At 40.6% G+C, this 19,464-nt stretch overlaps 3 protein-coding genes across 4 annotated transcripts; 2 read left to right on the top strand and 1 right to left on the bottom strand.

Annotated features, from left to right (window-relative positions):
- Positions 1–1,586: 1,586 nt before the first annotated feature.
- On the bottom strand, positions 1,587–14,766 carry LOC141901891 (transcription factor EC-like). 2 transcript variants are annotated; one of them, XM_074789447.1, is made up of 8 exons: positions 14,558–14,766; positions 11,874–12,081; positions 11,271–11,522; positions 9,869–9,988; positions 6,280–6,454; positions 6,002–6,077; positions 4,384–4,531; positions 1,587–3,578 (listed from the first exon to the last, which is right to left on the bottom strand). In XM_074789447.1, exons 1-8 carry the CDS (start codon positions 14,689–14,691, stop codon positions 3,207–3,209), a joined length of 1,485 nt encoding a protein of 494 aa, XP_074645548.1. In that variant the 5' UTR covers positions 14,692–14,766; the 3' UTR covers positions 1,587–3,206. The 2 variants fall into 2 exon arrangements, with proteins under 2 accessions (XP_074645548.1, XP_074645549.1); XM_074789448.1 differs by lacking the exon at positions 14,558–14,766 and adding an exon at positions 13,050–13,180.
- LOC141902698 (uncharacterized) lies at positions 5,008–5,542 on the top strand (the record flags this gene model as incomplete). Its single annotated transcript, XM_074790538.1, has 2 exons — positions 5,008–5,088; positions 5,429–5,542. Coding segments are annotated over 2 exons (195 nt in total), but the record flags the coding sequence as incomplete, so codon positions are not given.
- Positions 14,767–15,099: 333 nt separating the features above from the next.
- LOC141901476 (stromal membrane-associated protein 1-like) lies at positions 15,100–19,207 on the top strand. The gene is made up of 2 exons (XM_074788739.1): positions 15,100–15,235; positions 15,726–19,207. The coding sequence occupies exon 2, from the start codon at positions 15,737–15,739 to the stop codon at positions 17,135–17,137; it is 1,401 nt and encodes a 466-aa protein (XP_074644840.1). The 5' UTR covers positions 15,100–15,235; positions 15,726–15,736; the 3' UTR covers positions 17,138–19,207.
- The last annotated feature ends 257 nt before the right edge of the window (positions 19,208–19,464 follow it).

Here is a 19,464-nt window from a genome sequence, read left to right as displayed (position 1 = left end):
TTGCATAGTGAAAACCAAACTTAAAATCCTCTGTAACTATCACGGGTCTATGGTCCAGTGGTTAGAGTGCTCGTCTGAAGTCTTAACGGTCGCAGTGTCGAACCCGGCTGGGGTCAGTCTCTCTGGTTTCGCCAAGTATTTTATTCTTTTTAATGTTTCAGATTGTATTGCGGGGATGGCTTCAGGATGGCTAGAAAATACGGATTGGACATTCTACGGGACTGTATCCATGGTGCATTCCAAAAGTGCGGAGTGACGCCCTTTCTTTCCTTCTAATCTTTCTTCGTATCTTCGGCTTAATAGGCAGCCAACCAATAAGTATTCGTACTTATTGTAAGGTATATGCTTAGTTGGTACTCTAAAGGTTAAAACTTTTTAAAACTTTAAAAAGTTTGATGAAAACTAAATGACAACACTATTCAAAAGCGTAACTTTTTAACCAGCAGTTTTTCACTCTTTCTCGATGAAGCCTAGGTCATTGATCCACATAATTTCCTTGATTTTTCGGCTGCAGATACCTGCTATCACTACTGCAGTTTTCTCTAGTTAGTGTCCTCTTCGTATTAGTTAAATACTGTTAACTAGTTAACCTATTGAGTAATATATGTCTTACGTTTTACTAAGCTCGGTGATGATAATGATTTAAAATGTCTATTTTTCGTCTGGGATAAAATTTTTTTATCTCGCTTAATCTATTGAAAATGCCCTCACCGAATTCGGTCTTAATACGTCACCTGCTCACGACCTGCGATCCTCAAGGTTACCCCCTGCGATACCAACGATACCGAGGATACCTGTCTCGCGGCCTGTGAGATCCCAGCCCGCCAGGATACGCGCGGTGATCTCGATACCAACGCCGATACCGCCGAGATACCGAGGATACCTGACAGTCTCACGGCCTGTTGTGAGCCTCCAGGTTACCTGCGATACCGAAGATACCGAGGATACGTCCTGCCTCACGGCCTGTGAGCCTCTGGCTACCTGCGATAACCAAGATACCGAGGATACCCGCGATACCTAGGAGTTACCGGCGGTCCCCGACACCTGGACGGAGCACTCCTGATGTCGTACGTTTGTGAAGCTATCGTTTTGTGGCGCCCTCTCGTAGAGACACCTTCTTGAATCTGTGTTGACTTACACCGGCTCATAACCACGTCGATTGCCAGAGTTGACTTTAGTTAGTGTATGAAAACCCCGCTAACGATGAGCATAGCGGCAGGACCGTACGGTCTGGACACCCCTGTACATCCTCTATTCGGCATCAAGACAACTCAAGTATCAGTAATTACTAGGTTCGAACCCGGGACACCCTGTACATCCTCTACTCAGCCTCAGGACCACTAGTGGGGTCGAACCCTGGACACCCTCAATTCAGCATCAGGATCGCTCTGAATCAGTATCAGTAATTACTGGGTTCGAGCCCGGGACACCCCTGTACATCCTCTATTCAGCATCAGGACCACTATGAATCAGTATCAGTAATCACTGGGTTCGAACCCGGGACACCCCCGTACATCCTCTAATCAGCATCAGGACCAAATCAAAAGACAATCAAGTTAGTTTAATAATAAAATGTATATATTTCCCCTTATCACAAGATTTCTTGTATTTAAAGTTTCTGCATCATGAATTTGTAAATAACATATCTGTACATTTAACCATTCTGTACATAAACAATTATATACGGTACATAAAGTAGCAATCGCAATACTCTAATTAATCGCAACAGTTCACAGAAAACAAACTGTTCTCTTTATTTCTATTAGTTGTCAGAATTTAACTAGATTCCGTACAGTGACGCTGTAACCTGGGATCAATAATCACCGTTACAAGTTTGCCTGAACTAGAAACTGAATATCTTAAGGGTCATTTTTACAATTTATCTCACGGTACTCATAGTGTTTTGGTGTCAAGGCTATTTCAATCTTGAATTCAAATTATTAACAATGATTTACAGCCCTAGTTGGGACAAGAGAGGGTCAAGTTTCATAAAATCCAATCAGAATCGGTCCGTTATTTTCTGAAGTTTCTTGTAGTAAATGATATAATATACAAATGAAGCTATTTACATGAATTTTATGTTTATTGGAGTGAACAACTCTGACCTCTTAAACCTAGTCAGCTCTTAAATACCGAACTTAACCATTCAACCTAGCTAGGCATTACACAAAACCAATCACAATTCACATATATTACGAATGTGTAAGCAATTTATAATAATTTTGAAAACTTACACCTGGAAAATTGCCAAAAACCAGCAAATCGAAAGTTTCCATTATTCAATGCTTAGAGATTTAGGTAAACGAGGTGAATTTTTATATCTAATCTGAAAACTGAATTGTTCTTAACCTGATAAAAAATAAACCTCGCTCTAAAGTTTCCTGATAATGTTTTAACCATTTTATCTCTCTATCTATCCATATATACATACATATATACAATATACATTTAAACTTTAACATATTATTATGATATAAAAACTTTAGTGAAAAACAAGTTAACATCGAGTGTGACCTTTTATTATTGTACAACAAAATTACAGCGTTTTACTGCAGTTCCTCCTTGATAAACTTTATCAGTCCTAGGCCCAGTCGCAGCCCCGATCAAAGCCCTAGGCTCGATTACAGCTTTCGATCTGGGCCTGGTTTAACAAGTTTTAGTTGAACAAATCGCCATTCATCGGTAAGATTTACACCAATCCCGGACTGACACAGACTCAAACGCAAGGCACTCACAACAGACTTTTATCAGTTTTAATGGTTAGAACCCATTTATAGAACCCGAGGTCAGAAAGCACAGTCTGAGTGGATTTGAAATCACTGCCCCCCCCCCTAAACTCCCTACTCCCTCCCCTTCCCCTACATTCTGATACAAATTCATACAATCACTGCAGAATATTAATATCATACAGAATGAACCGCGAGCTGCCTTCATATTCTCTTTCTCTCATTCACTGTTTCTTATTTCACTCAGTTTCATTTTTACTGTAATTTTACATTCGTTGATTTATTGCACAATTTTCAGTTTGAAATTTAACCGATTTTATCAACCGCAGAACGCAGCGTAGTCTATAAACCGCAGAACATTTTGTAGTCTATAAACCGCAGTCCGATTCTCGATGATTCGTTTTGATTAAATCTCGTTTGAGTTCAGCGCATTTTTCCGATTCGAACGCGACGACAATCGCAGTCGTTATTTTGAATTCGTTATAATTTCAAATAGTCGTCGCCGTTGTGAATATCGAGTATCGGAGCTGAGAGCATCGGATCTGCTCCAATCGGAGAACTATCATCCATCATATCATCAATTACAGACTGTGCATTAAGGAAACTATGATCGAACACATTCATCTGTTCACTTTCTTCTTGTTTTATAGAAACTTGATGTAAACTGTTTAATAATGATTGATGCTGCTGTTGTTGCTGCTGTTGTTGCTGCTGCTGCTGCTGCTGCTGCTGCTGTTGTTGATGTTGATTTAATCCTGTAGGTGTCAGCACTGTCTGTAACTGATGACTTGTGTTTTCTGTATCCATTTGAACTTCGTTTATTTTATTCGCTTTCATCATTAATTCCATTTGCTGAAAAAAATTAATTTCATAATTATTTTTACCATCTGTGTAACAGGGAGAACCAGAGTTACCAGAGGTACCCCTCTGTGTGACAGGGGGTTACCCTCTGTGTGACAGGAGGTACCCTCTGTGTGACAGGGGGTTACCCTCTGTGTGACAGGGGTAACCATCTGTGTGACAGGGGGTTACCCTCTGTGTGACAGGGGTTACCCTCTGTGTGACAGGGGGTTACCCTCTGTGTGACAGGGGGTTACCCTCTGTGTGACAGGGGTTACCCTCTGTGCGACAGGGAGTTACCCTCTGTGAGATGTGAATGAACTGTGAGGTTTTTTGACTGTCAGCGTTTTGACAATATCTCGAGATCTCTTATAGTTTTGGGAGAATATTTCAGCGGAGAGTTTGGTAGCGTTTTGACAATATCTAAAGATATCTCATAGTTTTGGGAGAATATTTCAGCGGAGAGTCTGGTAGCGTTTTGACAATATCTCGAGATATCTCATAGTTTTGGTCGAATATTTCAGCGGAGAGACTGTCAGCGTTTTGACAATATCTCGAGATATCTCATAGTTTTGGTCGAATATTTCAGCGGAGAGACTGTCAGCGTTTTGACAATATCTCGAGATATCTCATAGTTTTGGGAGAATATTTCAGCGGAGAGTCTGGTAGCGTTTTGACAATATCTCGAGATATCTCATAGTTTTGGGAGAATATTTCAGCGGAGTCTGGTAGCGTTTTGACAATATCTCGAGATCTCTTATAGTTTTGGTAGAATATTTCAGCAGAGAGTCTGTTAGTGCTGTAAACCTGAACTCACCTGTAATTTCAGTAATAATTTTCTATTAACGGCGTCTGCGTGTTTTTTCTCCGCCTCCAATTGACGAGCTTTCTCTTCGGATTTCTTCAATCTGCGGATGTAGTCCACGGATGCTTTAAGGATCGTGCCTTTATTTTGTCGCATATCGCTGTAATATAGATTAAGACAGTACAGGGTAAACGGTGAACTCTGACGCCATCTGTCTGTTTGTTCTATGCCATATGTTACTGTTAAATTAACCTCACTTTTCTACATTAGGGGTCATTCATTTATTACGTACACATTAGGGGAGGGGGAGGGGTCAGTGCACAAATGCTTAATGTATATGAAAAAATGTCCGATTTTGCATACAGAGGGGGAGGGGGGTTGAAAAATTCAAATTTTATGTGTACGTAATAAATGAATGATCCCTTATTGACCATTAGAGGGGGGGCAGGTTTAACATCAGGAAACATCAGGTGAGGGGAAGTGTATGAGAAGAGGGAAAGAAAAGAGGAGAGAGATAAGGTAAGGGAGAGAATGAGGAGAGAGATGAGATAAGGGAGAGAATGAGGAGGAGAGAGATGAGGTAAGGGAGAGAATGAGGAGAGAGGAGAGAGATAAGGTAAGGGGGAGGATGAGGAGAGAGATGAGGTAAGGGAGAGAATGAGGAGAGAGGAGAGAGATGAGGTAAGGGAGAGAATGAGGAGAGAGGAGAGAGATAAGGTAAGGGGGAGGATGAGGAGAGAGATGAGGTAAGGGAGAGAATGAGGAGAGAGGAGAGAGATGAGGTAAGGGAGAGAATGAGGAGAGAGGAGAGAGATGAGGTAAGGGAGAGAATGAGGAGAGAGATGAGGTAAGGGAGAGAATGAGGAGAGAGGAGAGAGATAAGGTAAGGGAGAGAATGAGGAGAGAGATGAGGTAAGGGAGAGAATGAGGAGAGAGGAGAGAGATGAGGTAAGGGAGAGAATGAGGAGAGAGATAAGGGAGAGAATGAGGAGAGAGATGAGGTAAGGGAGAGAATGAGGAGAGAGGAGAGAGATAAGGTAAGGGGGAGGATGAGGAGAGAGATGAGGTAAGGGAGAGAATGAGGAGAGAGGAGAGAGATGAGGTAAGGGAGAGAATGAGGAGAGAGGAGAGAGATAAGGTAAGGGGGAGGATGAGGAGAGAGATGAGGTAAGGGAGAGAATGAGGAGAGAGGAGAGAGATGAGGTAAGGGAGAGAATGAGGAGAGAGGAGAGAGATGAGGTAAGGGAGAGAATGAGGAGAGAGATGAGGTAAGGGAGAGAATGAGGAGAGAGGAGAGAGATAAGGTAAGGGAGAGAATGAGGAGAGAGATGAGGTAAGGGAGAGAATGAGGAGAGAGGAGAGAGATGAGGTAAGGGAGAGAATGAGGAGAGAGATAAGGGAGAGAATGAGGAGAGAGATGAGGTAAGGGAGAGAATGAGGAGAGAGGAGAGAGATGAGGTAAGGGAGAGAATGAGGAGAGAGATAAGGGAGAGAATGAGGAGAGAGGAGAGAGATGAGGTAAGGGAGAGAATGAGGAGAGAGGAGAGAGATAAGGTAAGGGGGAGGATGAGGAGAGAGATGAGGTAAGGGAGAGAATGAGGAGAAGGGAGTAAAAGCATTAAAAACTTACGGATCAATAGATTTCGGAAGTAAAGTTCCTAATTCTTTAATTCTGTCGTTAATATGAACTCTTCGTCGTCTTTCAACTAGAATCATATAAATACACGATTAAATAATACATCAAACTGAACCTGAGTTCAGCAGCACTCACAGTAAACTCACTGAATAACTCACTGAATAACTCACTGTAAACTCACTGAATAACTCACAGTAAACTCACTGAATAACTCACAGTAAACTCACTGAATAACTCACAGTAAACTCACAGTAAACTATTGAATAACTCACTGATATTGTGATTATCTTTTTTCTGTCGATCCTTCGCCCACGCGCGAGCCTCATCCTCGGTCATAAACCGCGGAGCCGGTTCCTCTTTTATTTTACCGAAATCAGTTGGACAGGAAGTCGATGATTTATTACTCGTTGTGTCGTATAACTCGAGAAAATCAGTCGTCTGCGGCAACTACAACAATATAATATCAATCAATATATTACTCATCTGATTATCTGAAAAAATAACAAGACCACATTTTTAACATGCTCAGAACTTTGAAACGCAGTCAAAAACTGGATTCCACCTCTTATTGAACTAGACCCATACCGGGTATTTATTGTTTTGATCACTCATTGAAATCATTTAAAAAAGGAAGGAAATTCATCATTGCTCATTCAATATCTGCCCTCATTGTTAAGTTATTAGCGACAAAGTTTATTTTCTTTTATCCTGTAAACCTCACGATAACCTAAGAATTAGATATGACATCGTTAATTCAAACCTAAACACTTATCATTCAGCCTTCAACGATCCTAACAAACCAACGTTCTTAAATATAGAGAAATTCTATATCATGAACTTATAAATATTGTATGTAATATTTGTCACTTTCATGATATTACATGATGTGTATCTTTTTCCTTGTATAAAGTACGTGCAGCTAAATGAAGCTCCCCCTCTCTTCATGAATACAGAGAAAGCCCTCCCAGTCAGAAAGCCCTCCCCCTCAAGGGCTATAGGCACTTTACACAATGGCGCGATTTGTTTTCAACAAACATCAAAACTTTTTGAACGTATGAAACCTTGTACATAAGTGAATTTAGGAGTTGAAGATAATTTATAAAAATCTTTTCTTCTTGATGTAAAGTTCAATTATTATCATGTTGAGGTTGTGTGATTAGATAGTGAACGAGTTCTAGTGATCTGAGGTAAATTCCACCTCACATTGACACTGACACTTATACTGAATTATAGATATTCTCGCCATAATTTGATACTCAGCCAGTTGTTATTGATACAATTCGATAGTTAGTTTATGAAAGATGACAAACAGAGTAAGTTGAGTCGAGACTGACGACTATAGGGGTCCGCACAATCAGGATGAGAGAGTCATCAGTATTTACCTTGTAAACCCACATACAACAGATTGTATTACAGAGATACATCTGTGCATCGAGACCATTTATCAAATACATCAGACACAGAAATTAGAATTTCAAATCAAACCACACGATCAAATATAGTAAAATTACTCGCATATGTCGAGGTGTATAAATTCATTCATGACGCAGTGGATTAATTTATTCGTGGAAATATAGTTGAATTCATTACGTAAAATTTGATATATGAAAATGTAAAACTTTCAGGAAAAATTCCTAAATAGTTAAAAAGTAAAACGTGATGATCAAAAGAAATATGAAATATTTCTCACCACAAAAAAAAAATGAACAATTGAAAATGAAACCCTTTAATTATTTTCGATACAAATTTCTACTATTGAATTATTTCTAATTATTTTTGTTGTTACCTTCATTATTTGATCAGTGGAAATAAGCATTCCGGCTAAAACTCTATCAGCGGAACCCTCATCAGCTGAGGCAGGCATTGTTGTATTAGTGTTATAGAGTCCCTCGCGAGGAGTAAAGTACCGGCTCTGCGTATAGCCGTCAAACTGATAGGTAACAGGAAGTTACAATGGATCGTGCTATTATTATCTATAAATAGGGGACAAAGGTTTGTCGTTTACTTTCGAAATCACGACTAAAACAAAAACAAGATTGAAATGGAGGAAGTTTAAATATAACACTATATATTCACCTCGCTTTAGAAAAACTATTTTATTGACGTTAAAACTAGTTTTTAGAAACGACAATAGAAAATTGCCCGTTTATAATTACACGTATACCCGGTACTCGTTTAGGCCTATATGTCTTGTCTATATATTTTTGAGTCGCAATTTGCATTTCTAAATAAATTCACTAAGCGTAAGTTGCAATACGGATAAGTCGTGTCTTTATTTGTCTCTATCATATTCACTAGTGAATAAAGACCCTTTTCAACAATATTTTTATTATTAAAACGCACTTAAACAACCTGTTTATAACTAACTATTAGTGTTTGTGTCGGAGAGTCCAGTGAATTATAGTATTATTGTTTATGAACACAATTTGAGTCTTTACTATGGAGAGAGGGAGAGATACAACACTCGCGCCTGCTAGACTCACTAGTTTAAGGGAGAGATACTACACTCACGCCTGCTAGACTCACTAGTTTAAGGGAGAGATACTACACTCGCGCCTGCTAGATTCACTAGTTTAAGGGAGAGATACAACACTCACGCCTGCTAGACTCACTAGTTTAAGGGAGAGATACTATACTCGCGCCTGCTAGATTCACTAGTTTAAGGGAGAGATACAACACTCGCGCCTGCTAGATTCACTAGTTTAAGGGAGAGATACTATACTCGCGCCTGCTAGATTCACTAGTTTAAGGGAGAGATACTACACTCGCGCCTGCTAGATTCACTAGTTTAAGGGAGAGATACAACACTCACGCCTGCTAGACTCACTAGTTTAAGGGAGAGATACTATACTCGCGCCTGCTAGACTCACTAGTTTAAGGGAGAGATACTACACTCGCGCCTGCTAGACTCACTAGTTTAAGGGAGAGATACTACACTCGCGCCTGCTAGACTCACTAGTTTAAGGGAGAGATACTACACTCACGCCTGCTAGATTCACTAGTTTAAGGGAGAGATACTACACTCACGCCTGCTAGACTCACTAGTTTAAGGGAGAGATACTACACTCGCGCCTGCTAGACACACTAGTTTAAGGGAGTGATACTACACTCGCGCCTGCTAGATTCACTAGTTTAAGGGAGAGATACTACACTCACGCCTGCTAGATTCACTAGTTTAAGGGAGAGATACTACACTCACGCCTGCTAGATTCACTAGTTTAAGGGAGAGATACTACACTCGCGCCTGCTAGATTCACTAGTTTAAGGGAGAGATACTACACTCGCGCCTGCTAGATTCACTAGTTTAAGGGAGAGATACTACACTCGCGCCTGCTAGATTCACTAGTTTAAGGGAGAGATACTACACTCGTGCCTGCTAGACTCACTAGTTTAAGGGAGTGATACTACACTCGCGCCTGCTAGATTCACTAGTTTAAGGGAGAGATACTACACTCGCGCCTGCTAGACTCACTAGTTTAAGGGAGTGATACTACACTCGCGCCTGCTAGACTCACTAGTTTAAGGGAGAGATACTACACTCGCGCCTGCTAGACTCACTAGTTTAAGGGAGAGATACTACACTCGCGCCTGCTAGATTCACTAGTTTAAGGGAGAGATACTACACTCGCGCCTGCTAGATTCGCGCGATTCACTAGTTTAAACACGTTCATAGTTCTAATAAGTCAGAGACTAGAATAGATTAGAATTTTGACCAGATTGAGGAGATCAAATAAAACACAGAGAGCGAGGCCAACGATCTGATTAGATACCGTCAAATCTGTCACTAAAATATGATATACTCCGTTTCGAAGGTTTCCAGTTCAGGGTTAGCATTGAGGGTGTGTTTTTTTGAATACTTACAGTTGAAGACATGTGATTTAAAGTCGGTTCGATTAAACTTAAATCACTATCCAAGTGATTCGAATGAATCGCTTCTAAATTTGCTTCCATATTCGCAATATCACCCAATATCTCATCAACCTACGTATAAAACAATCAGTTCAATATACACTGAAACAACAGCTACAGACAGTCTCAGATATTGAGAGGACGGTCTCAGCTATATTGAGAGGATGACCTCAGATATTGAGAGGATGGTCTCAGCTATATTGAGAGGATGGTCTCAGATATTGAGAGGACGGTCTCAGACATTGAGAGGATGGTATCAGATATTGAGAGGACGGTCTCAGATATTGAGAGGACGGTCTCAGATATATTGAGAGGATGACCTCATATATTGAGAGGATGGTCTCAGATATTGAGAGGATGGTCTCAGATATTGAGAGGACAGTCTCAGATATTGAGAGGACAGTCTCAGATATTGAGAGGACGGTCTCAGATATATTGAGAGGATGACCTCATATATTGAGAGGATGGTCTCAGCTATATTGAGAGGATGGTCTCAGATATTGAGAGGACAGTCTCAGATATTGAGAGGACAGTCTCAGACATTGAGAGGATGGTTTCAGATATTGAGAGGATGGTCTCTGATATTGAGAGGATGGTCTCTGATATTGAGAGCAGAGTCTCAGATATTGAGAGGACGGTCTCAGATATTGAGAGCGGAGTCTCAGATATTGAGAGGACGGTCTCAGATATTGAGAGGATGATCTCAGATCTTGAGAGGATGACCTCAAATATTGAGAGCGGAGTCTCAGATATTGAGAGGATGGTCTCTGATATTGAGAGCGGAGTCTCAGATATTGAGAGGATGGTCTCTGATATTGAGAGGATGGTCTCTGATATTGAGAGCAGAGTCTCAGATATTGAGAGGACAGGAGTTTTATTGTTCACGTTAATAAACGAAATATTAGATTTTACCAAAATCACGTAGAAGAGTTCATATAGAGGATATGGTTGGTACAGTGAGAGGAGAATCAAATTAACTACACATAGAAATTAATGAATTGTTGTATAGATAATTATTGATAATTACAGAGAGATAGTAATCATTAACCGCGGGTCGTCCTGCTGGTAAAAACTACATCATTAATACTTATTTACACAGAAGAGAGATTTAGTAAATAGAACAAACACACAAGGGGAGGATCATTATAACTCTTGACTTCTGAGAGAACTCACTCACAGAGTTAAGGGGAGGGGTATTCTGAAGGGGGTAGGGAGTATTCTGAAGGAGTAGGGGGTGTTCTGAGGGGGTAGGGGATATTCTGAGGGGTAGGGGTGTTCTGAGGGGTAAGGGGGTATTCTGAGGGGGTGGGGGTATTCTGAAAGGGGTAGCGGGTAACCTGAAGGGGGTATTTACCTCAGAGAAGCTGGTAGCTGTACTACTCATACCCATTGATAACGGACTATCAGGATCAGTCGGAGGTGCACTAGTTCCTAACGGTGCTAGTTGATTGTGTATGAGTGAATGATGATTATTAAGAACTGGTAAAGATTGAGCGGTCATTGATTTAATTCCACCAGGCTGAGACTGACTGAGAAACTGTTGAATTTGCTGTTGTTGTTTTTGAATAACGTGATATCGTGTCGGATTCTCTAAACTTGTCTCCACCTGAAATAGACAAATAAAACTAACCATCATCAGTGCTAACTTACATGAAATAATCTTCAGTCGATCCACAGTGGGGAATTAAGAGTTAACTGCATCCAGTTCCACAGTTATGAGTTTAAGATTTGACTCAAAGAGTTCACTTATTGAAAATGAACTAATCAATTTCAGTTAACTCCAACTCATAACTGTGGAACTGAATCCTGGATTCTGCAGTCAGTTCCACAGTTATGAGTTAGAGTTCTAACTGAAATCAATTAGTTCATTTTCAATGCGCTAACTCAGCAAGTGAAATGTGAACTCATAATTGTGGAACTGGGTCGATGTTTATGAGAACGAGTTATAAAACAATACCTTGAATATTTGTGGAGGCAGTTCTACCGGTGATGTTCCCGAAGCGATCGGCATTTCAATAGCTTCAGCTCTTTCCGCTAACTGTGGTTTTAATATAAATCGTTGATGTTGATTTTTTCTCTCTTCATCAGCGACTTGTTGCTTCATCAATTGAAGCTTCAGATTTGTACGAGTCGTCATTGTCTGTGATTTTAGGTCAGGCGTAGGGCTGCAAAAGTTCACCGGCATCACAATTATTAGAAAAACATTAAATGACAAATGACAGTTCAGCCTGTAACCTGTTAAATAGCCTGTAACCTGTAAATAGCTATAGATAATCGTACAGATATTTCTAGTACGTTATTTTGGAGGATGAGAAGTTCACAGATGATGTTTGTGGGTCTCGTTCTAATTCATAGATGAAACTAGAACAGTCAAAACTATGAACCGTCAAAATAAGTCATAAAAAAATCTCTTTAGAACGTTTAAAAAACAAAACTGTTAAAATGAGTGTCGAAACATAGTTCCTAAATTGGGACGATAAAAATCTGCATTTCGTCTACTTCTATTTTCTTCGATAACCTCAATTCTTAAAACTGTTCCAAAAATTCAAAGATATCCCTAAAACATTTCCTACCGAAGGTCGACTTTATAAGACTGAATTCAAAGGTTAAACGCGATTAATAGATGAATTATTGATAAACTGCGTAGTTCCAGGGTTGTTATGTTGTTAATCCTGGAATCAGTTCCTAGAAACAGCTTGTGTTATATATGACACACACACAGTGGTAGCAGCAGCATGTATCAATAACAATACAGCGCAACCTTCTTCATTCATCGGATATTACAAATATTATAGAATTTCATCCCAAATCAGACAATCTTAGTATTTTCGTACTGGATATAATGAACTATCGGTTATAACGAACAGGTTTTCCGATCCCTTGAGGTAACGAGGTTCCATTGTAACACTAATATGTAAAAACAGCACCAAAATACTAACACATAAAAATCATTTCAAGTGTTTTGAAAAACAACTTGAAATAGATTTCAATATTCAGAAATCACTTGAAAACTAGAAGAATTGCACCTCGAGAAATATAACACTGAATAATAATCTGCACAGTGAATGGGGGTCAACCTAAACCTGAACTGATTACCAATAATCGACAAGATGAAAGCTGGATTGAAACTTACCTCATATAATCACAAACAGGAGACATCTTGCTGCTGTACAGTGAGAGTGAGAGAGTGAGAGTGAGAGAGAGTGAGAGAGAGTGAAGGTGAACAGGATGTTACACTTGACGCATATCTCTGTCAAGAGTACCAATTTTTAAAAATTGATGATTCATAAAACAAAGTCCACGTTTCAGTCATTAGTGTTACCATGGTTACAGGCTGCATGGAAAAATACCGACTGACTAATCAACACTAATCCTTATTAAATAATATAATTCATGTTTTTGAAAGTGTTTATATAGAGAGTAACTTCTACGACCCTCCTATGTTATCACTACTAACTCAAGGTCATCACACAAACAAGTGCAGTTTTTTTTTTGAGCCAATGGAAAATTTCATTTTCTCTTCACGTGGAGCAATGAGTTTACTGTGTGATGATTCCACTCTCTTTCCACGTGGAATTTATTGTTTATGATGATGTGTGTTTTTCAATGAATGTTTGGCTTTGATCCAGAAATGAATGATTTGAACCCGAGGTGAAACCGACAGCTGTGATAGCTGCAGCTGATTGGCTAATAATCAATTACTGAACTTAAAACCGGTGTCTGATTATTTACTGAAAGTTTATCGATTTATCAATGAGCAATGGACTGACAACTGGACTGAACAGTGAGAACTGGACTGACCTGACCACTACTGGACTGAACAGTGAGAACTGGACTGACAACTGGACAGAACAGTGAGAACTGGACTGACCAGTGATATGACCACTACTGGACTGACCTGACCACTACTGGACTGACCTGACCACTACTGGACTGAACAGTGACCAGACCACTTAAGTGACCATAGAACCAACGGACTGACAGTCTGAATGCAGTTGTGGTCACCTAGCCACTATGTGGTGGACTAGGTAATGATACATATAACTGTGAGCGACATTGGTTGAGATGATCCAAAGACTGTCTGTAATGAGAGATTGTGTCACTGGCTATCAGTCACAACGTAACGAGCTAGGACTGTAGAACACTATTATATACTGAAGGGATATACAGCAACGAAAGCCGCCGCAATAATTTATTGAATGATGTTTTTTCTTCTTTCTATACTATTAATTTTGACGAAATTGAAGTAAATTCACCGCAGCAATCTTAGAACCTGTCAAAAATCGGCAATTGACCGCGACAATTAAAAGTTGCTTCCAATAATGCACCTGCTGTGGCTGCACTATGTAGTAACTCTGCTTTTTTGTTTTTAGTGATGTTTTTGGGCTCACAGAATCTTGGGAGCCTCTGGTCCAACCAAACTGAGGGTAAGCCAAATTATTTACAATCAATCGGGTGACAGACAGACAGTACACTAGACTAACCTACAACTACAACACTCAACAGTGTGTCATTTAACTGATAGTGGATACAAATGGACCACTGTGTGACCAACAACAACCATAAAATAGATCAGAGATTGATGATAGAGCGTTACAGCATGATGATGACTCATCCACCACTGACTACTGACTGACTTACCGACGATCTGGTCGTTCATCTACTGTTTTACTCTTTAACACGTAAACAGGTCCATCATAACTACTGCCAGCTCCAGTTACATCGTCCTCGATTAAACCGATATCAAACTCGATTCCTGAATCTTGCTGCAGCATTTAGAGTTCAAAAACAAAACCACAAAATCCAAAAAAAACAGCGCAAAAACGAAATGTTTATAACCCGGAAGTAAAATCAATGTTCTAGGTGTCGAGATGTAAACGCAGCTGCGATTGGCTGATTGACATGCCGGGAAATGTTAAGAGATCCGTGATTGGCTTCTATCAAAATGAGGAAACGTCATTCGGGGAATCCCCGCACTTCGAAATCGAGATCAAATCCCACATTTCTGCTTTTATTTTATCAAATTATTGTGACGAGTTTTGTGAATAAGGAAATAATCCAGACGATTTTTCTGATTAAATTGAGTTAATTTTTACTCAAAAAATCTTTTATTTTAACAGAATATATTGATTATTTTCCAATCGCCGTTTCGTGTATGAGTTTCAGCTAATAGCGGTCGGTCGGTTGACGCTAGTTTTGTGAATCACTTCCTGGTTTAAGGAACCACTTTATCATCGTTTTTACATTCCAAATTCTTATTGAAGGATTAGAATAATTCCACTCGGTTCAACATCATCACTCCTAGAATATTAACAACAGGTAAAATACAGTCCTGCAGCAGGAGAAGTTAAACACATTTCAGTTTATATCTGGTTTCCTAAAAATGAAACCTGTTCAGACCAGTCTCCGTCAGTCGGTCGGTCGGTGTGTCAGTCGGTTCTGACAGTTTGATTTATAGTGAATCTATCATTATACTAACTGTTTATAAACCTCGTTCATAAGCTCTGTATTTCTGTGAGTTCCCATGTGGGCTGGGCTGGGCTGGGCTAAGAAGCAAAGCAAGAGGGAGGGATGATAGTCTGGGAGGCAACAGGAGAGGGAGGAGGGTATAGTCCGACGAGTTTGAGGTAGCCAGCTGCTGAGTGCAGATCAGGTTTATTGTATCTTACCATTGCTCCAGAAATTAGAGGGTATTTGACTAAAAGCTGAGACGTCCAATGTGGCTCGTTGAGAAGTGAGGGAGAGAGGGGAGAGAGGGTCCCGTGTTTCAGATGAGATGGTTAATTTATTTCGTTATTTCTATTTTTAGATTGTTCAAAGATGTCTCGTAACGCGCAACAAAAAGAGAAAGACAAAAATCAATTAAATCAAGCGTTTTTATTACAACTATTGAAAGATGAAGATAATAAATATTGCGTCGACTGCGACGCGAAGGGTCCACGCTGGGCATCGTGGAACTTAGGTATCTTCCTGTGTATCCGCTGCGCCGGTATCCATAGAAACCTCGGCGTTCATATATCTAAAGTGAAATCGGTAAATCTGGATACATGGCAGCCAGAACAGATGGTTATGGTTAAAGAGATGGGTAACAGTAGAGGTCGTGCGGTTTATGAAGCTAATTTACCGGATAACTTCAGACGGCCTCAGTCTTCGGATTCGGAGATGGAGGTTTTTATACGTGATAAATACGAACGTAAGCTGTATATCGCTAAAGAGTGGATTCCTCCGCAACTGAAAAACCTTCCATCGGTCGTGTTAGATGAGAAAAAAGAGAAAAAGAAAAAACCTAAGAAACAGATGCCGTTACAGATCAACGCCTCGTCGTCCTCGCAGCAGCAGCAGCAGGTGCGTCGTCCAGCGAGTACCGAACCAAAGAAAACACCGTTAGCCGTACAAGCGAAGTCATTGACGTCTCCCCCGAAACCATCGTCGACCGGAGATCTGTTAGGGTTAGACATTCCTTCAAACAACGGCGTAACAACCTCCTCACCCTCCAGTCATAGTGACCCGTTCGGTGATTTCCTCAGTCCACCGACCGCACCTGTCGCAGCAGCGTCGGCTACTGAAACTAACGGCGTAGCTGCGAAATCCGATGCCGTACCAGTCGCCGGACAGTCGGCTTTCAACGATTTGAATTCATTAACGACATCGGTTGCCACGGATACGACAGGTACAAAATCAACGAAAGAGTCGATAATGGCGTTGTACGGTTCAACGACGAACGCACCTGTCAATCAGGTGTACGGCGTACCTGGAGGTATGTATATACCACCAGCTGCACCGCACCAGCAACAACAACAACAGCAGCAGCAGCAACAATTTATAGCGGCTCAGATGATGAGTGGAGGATTCCAGCAGAATGGTGCATCTAGCAGCGGCAATAGCAGCTGCGCCGCTCCGGGTATGATGCATTATACACCGCACCAGCAACAACAGTTTACAATACAACCTAACATGATGATCGGCATGCACCAGCACGGTATCCATCAACAGATGCCTCCCAATCAGCAGCTACCCGCTCAAATGCCTCCACAGATGCACGGTCAGATGCAATTCAACCGCGCTCCGCAGCATCATCTAGAACAGATACAGCAGCAGATGGCGTCGATGAAAATGACAGGAGTTAATCAGACAGCGACTGGATTAGACAGCACCGGCTGGGGAGGTGGTGGTGGTGGCTGTCCACCGGGGCAAACATTATCTCATAATTTATGGCAATGATACGAACATAATATTAACAATTATGATAATAATATATCATTATAATAATGAATAATTAATGTAATAAATAAATGTGTCATTTTAAAATTCTGCATCGGGGGAAAAATATAGCAGCCAATAATCAATAATCGGTGGTGTATATAAGGAATAGATTTAAGTGAAACCGGGTTGAAATTTGAGCCCTGTTTTACACACAGAGAAATGATGTTAATTATGTTTGAATTACAATGAAATGAAATGAAAAGATTTTCTAGAATTTCCAAAAAAAAACGTTTAATTTTCAAACGGATAAATGTGTGTGTACAGTGTTTCAATTATCATTATGTGTATTATAGATGAATGTTATATGTATAGCACTGAGTCACTCTGAAGGAGTCAGGAGTGTGACTGAGAGAGTCACTGAAGGAGTCAGGAGTGTGACTGAGAGAGTCACTCTGTAGGAGTCAGGAGTGTGACTGAGAGAGTCACTCTGTAGGAGTCAGGAGTGTGACTGAGAGAGTCACTCTGAAGGAGTCAGGAGTGTGACTGAGAGAGTCACTCTGAAGGAGTCAGGAGTGTGACTGAGAGTCACTCTGAAGGAGTCAGGAGTGTGACTGAGAGAGTCACTCTGTAGGAGTCAGGAGTGTGACTGAGAGAGTCACTCTGAAGGAGTCAGGAGTGTGACTGAGAGAGTCACTCTGAAGGAGTCAGGAGTGTGACTGAGAGTCACTCTGAAGGAGTCAGGAGTGTGACTGAGAGAGTCACTCTGAAGGAGTCAGGAGTGTGACTGAGATAGTCACTCTGTAGGAGTCAGGAGTGTGACTGAGAGAGTCACTCTGTAGGAGTCAGGAGTGTGACTGAGAGAGTCACTCTGTAGGAGTCAGGAGTGTGACTGAGAGAGTCACTCTGAAGGAGTCAGGAGTGTGACTGAGAGAGTCACTCTGAAGGAGTCAGGAGTGTGACTGAGAGAGTCACTCTGAAGGAGTCAGGATAGTGTAAGGGAGTCAGACTACGAGAGTCACTTTAAGAGAGTTTGAGAAAGTCAGACTCGAGACTCATAAAATGAATATTTAACTAAGAGGTGAAATGTATATAGAATATAGAATAACTCATAATATATAAACGATAATTTCACTCTACAAATTAATGCTCACAATTCACTTCTCATCTAACGGCCTATAAAGACCTTGGACTAGTCACCTGGACCTCCGAGTGGTCACCTGGACCTCCGAGTGGTCGCCTGGACCTCCGAGTGGTCGCCTAGACCTCCGAGTGGTCGCCTGGACCTCCGAGTGGTCACCTGGACCTCCGAGTGGTCACCTGGACCTCCGAGTGGTCACCTGGACCTCCGAGTGGTCACCTGGACCTCCGAGTGGTCACCTGGACCTCACATTGGGGGTGTTAAACATGTAAATAATAGTTTTTGTTATCAGTGTCTCAGTAAAGTATGAGTTGTTTACTGTTAAATGATGATTTTTACTGACACGGCCCCCTGAACAAACTTCTCTTGACACGGTCCCCTGATCAACTGTTTTATTTTAAAACGAAAGTAAATGAACTGATTTTTAAATTCGGTCGTGAAGAAAGTTTCTTTTATTCTAGGAATTATATTTTCTGTTAGATTTAAAGTATATGGATATAGACTGTTTGTCGTAGATGTGGAAATAGAGATCTTAAAAAACATCAGAGATTTAGATAATGAAGAGTTCAGTGAGAATTGAAGGTGTTTAATTGGTCCTCGTGGGTACAGGGTTCACATTCACAAAGAAATTGAATTCAAATGTTTGGTCTAATTGCTTAGCGGTTGTTTTCAATAACGACAATTCAAACTTTAACTTATCCTGAAACTGGACCCTGGCCTTATAGGGTACCCCTGTCCATTCTGTATAAGTGATTGACTGTAAGGTGGGAGTAAACCCCCAGTACATGTTAGAGGGGAATGAGCCCTGGTATGTGGGGGACACCCCGGTACGTGTTAGAGGAAGGAAAGCCCCTAGAGCTGTTGTTATTGGATGTAATTATGAATCACTGGTTGTTGATGTTTTTTTTTTGTCTTACGTGAAATAAACTGCAGTCATCATCTCTGTATTTAAAAAAAATATTCGCTAAAACTTCCTCTTATTTTTCTGCATTTTTCACTGAACAATCATTGAGACTAGTAGTTGGATTTCATCATCATCATCATCATAGTTACTGGAACATTGAGACAGGCGCTTATTCTATCAGTTGGTGTTTGGCTTGGATTTTATTTCCGGGTTGTTGATAATATACTAATATAGACGTATGATAATGATCCTTAACGACCAATTGTTTATCGAAACTTTATAGCGGATAAATAAACAATATAT

This window comes from Tubulanus polymorphus, chromosome 3 (genome assembly GCF_964204645.1).
Source record: "Tubulanus polymorphus chromosome 3, tnTubPoly1.2, whole genome shotgun sequence".
Taxonomy (NCBI): domain Eukaryota; kingdom Metazoa; phylum Nemertea; class Palaeonemertea; order Tubulaniformes; family Tubulanidae; genus Tubulanus; species Tubulanus polymorphus.
This window is presented reverse-complemented; position numbering and strand designations above follow the sequence as displayed.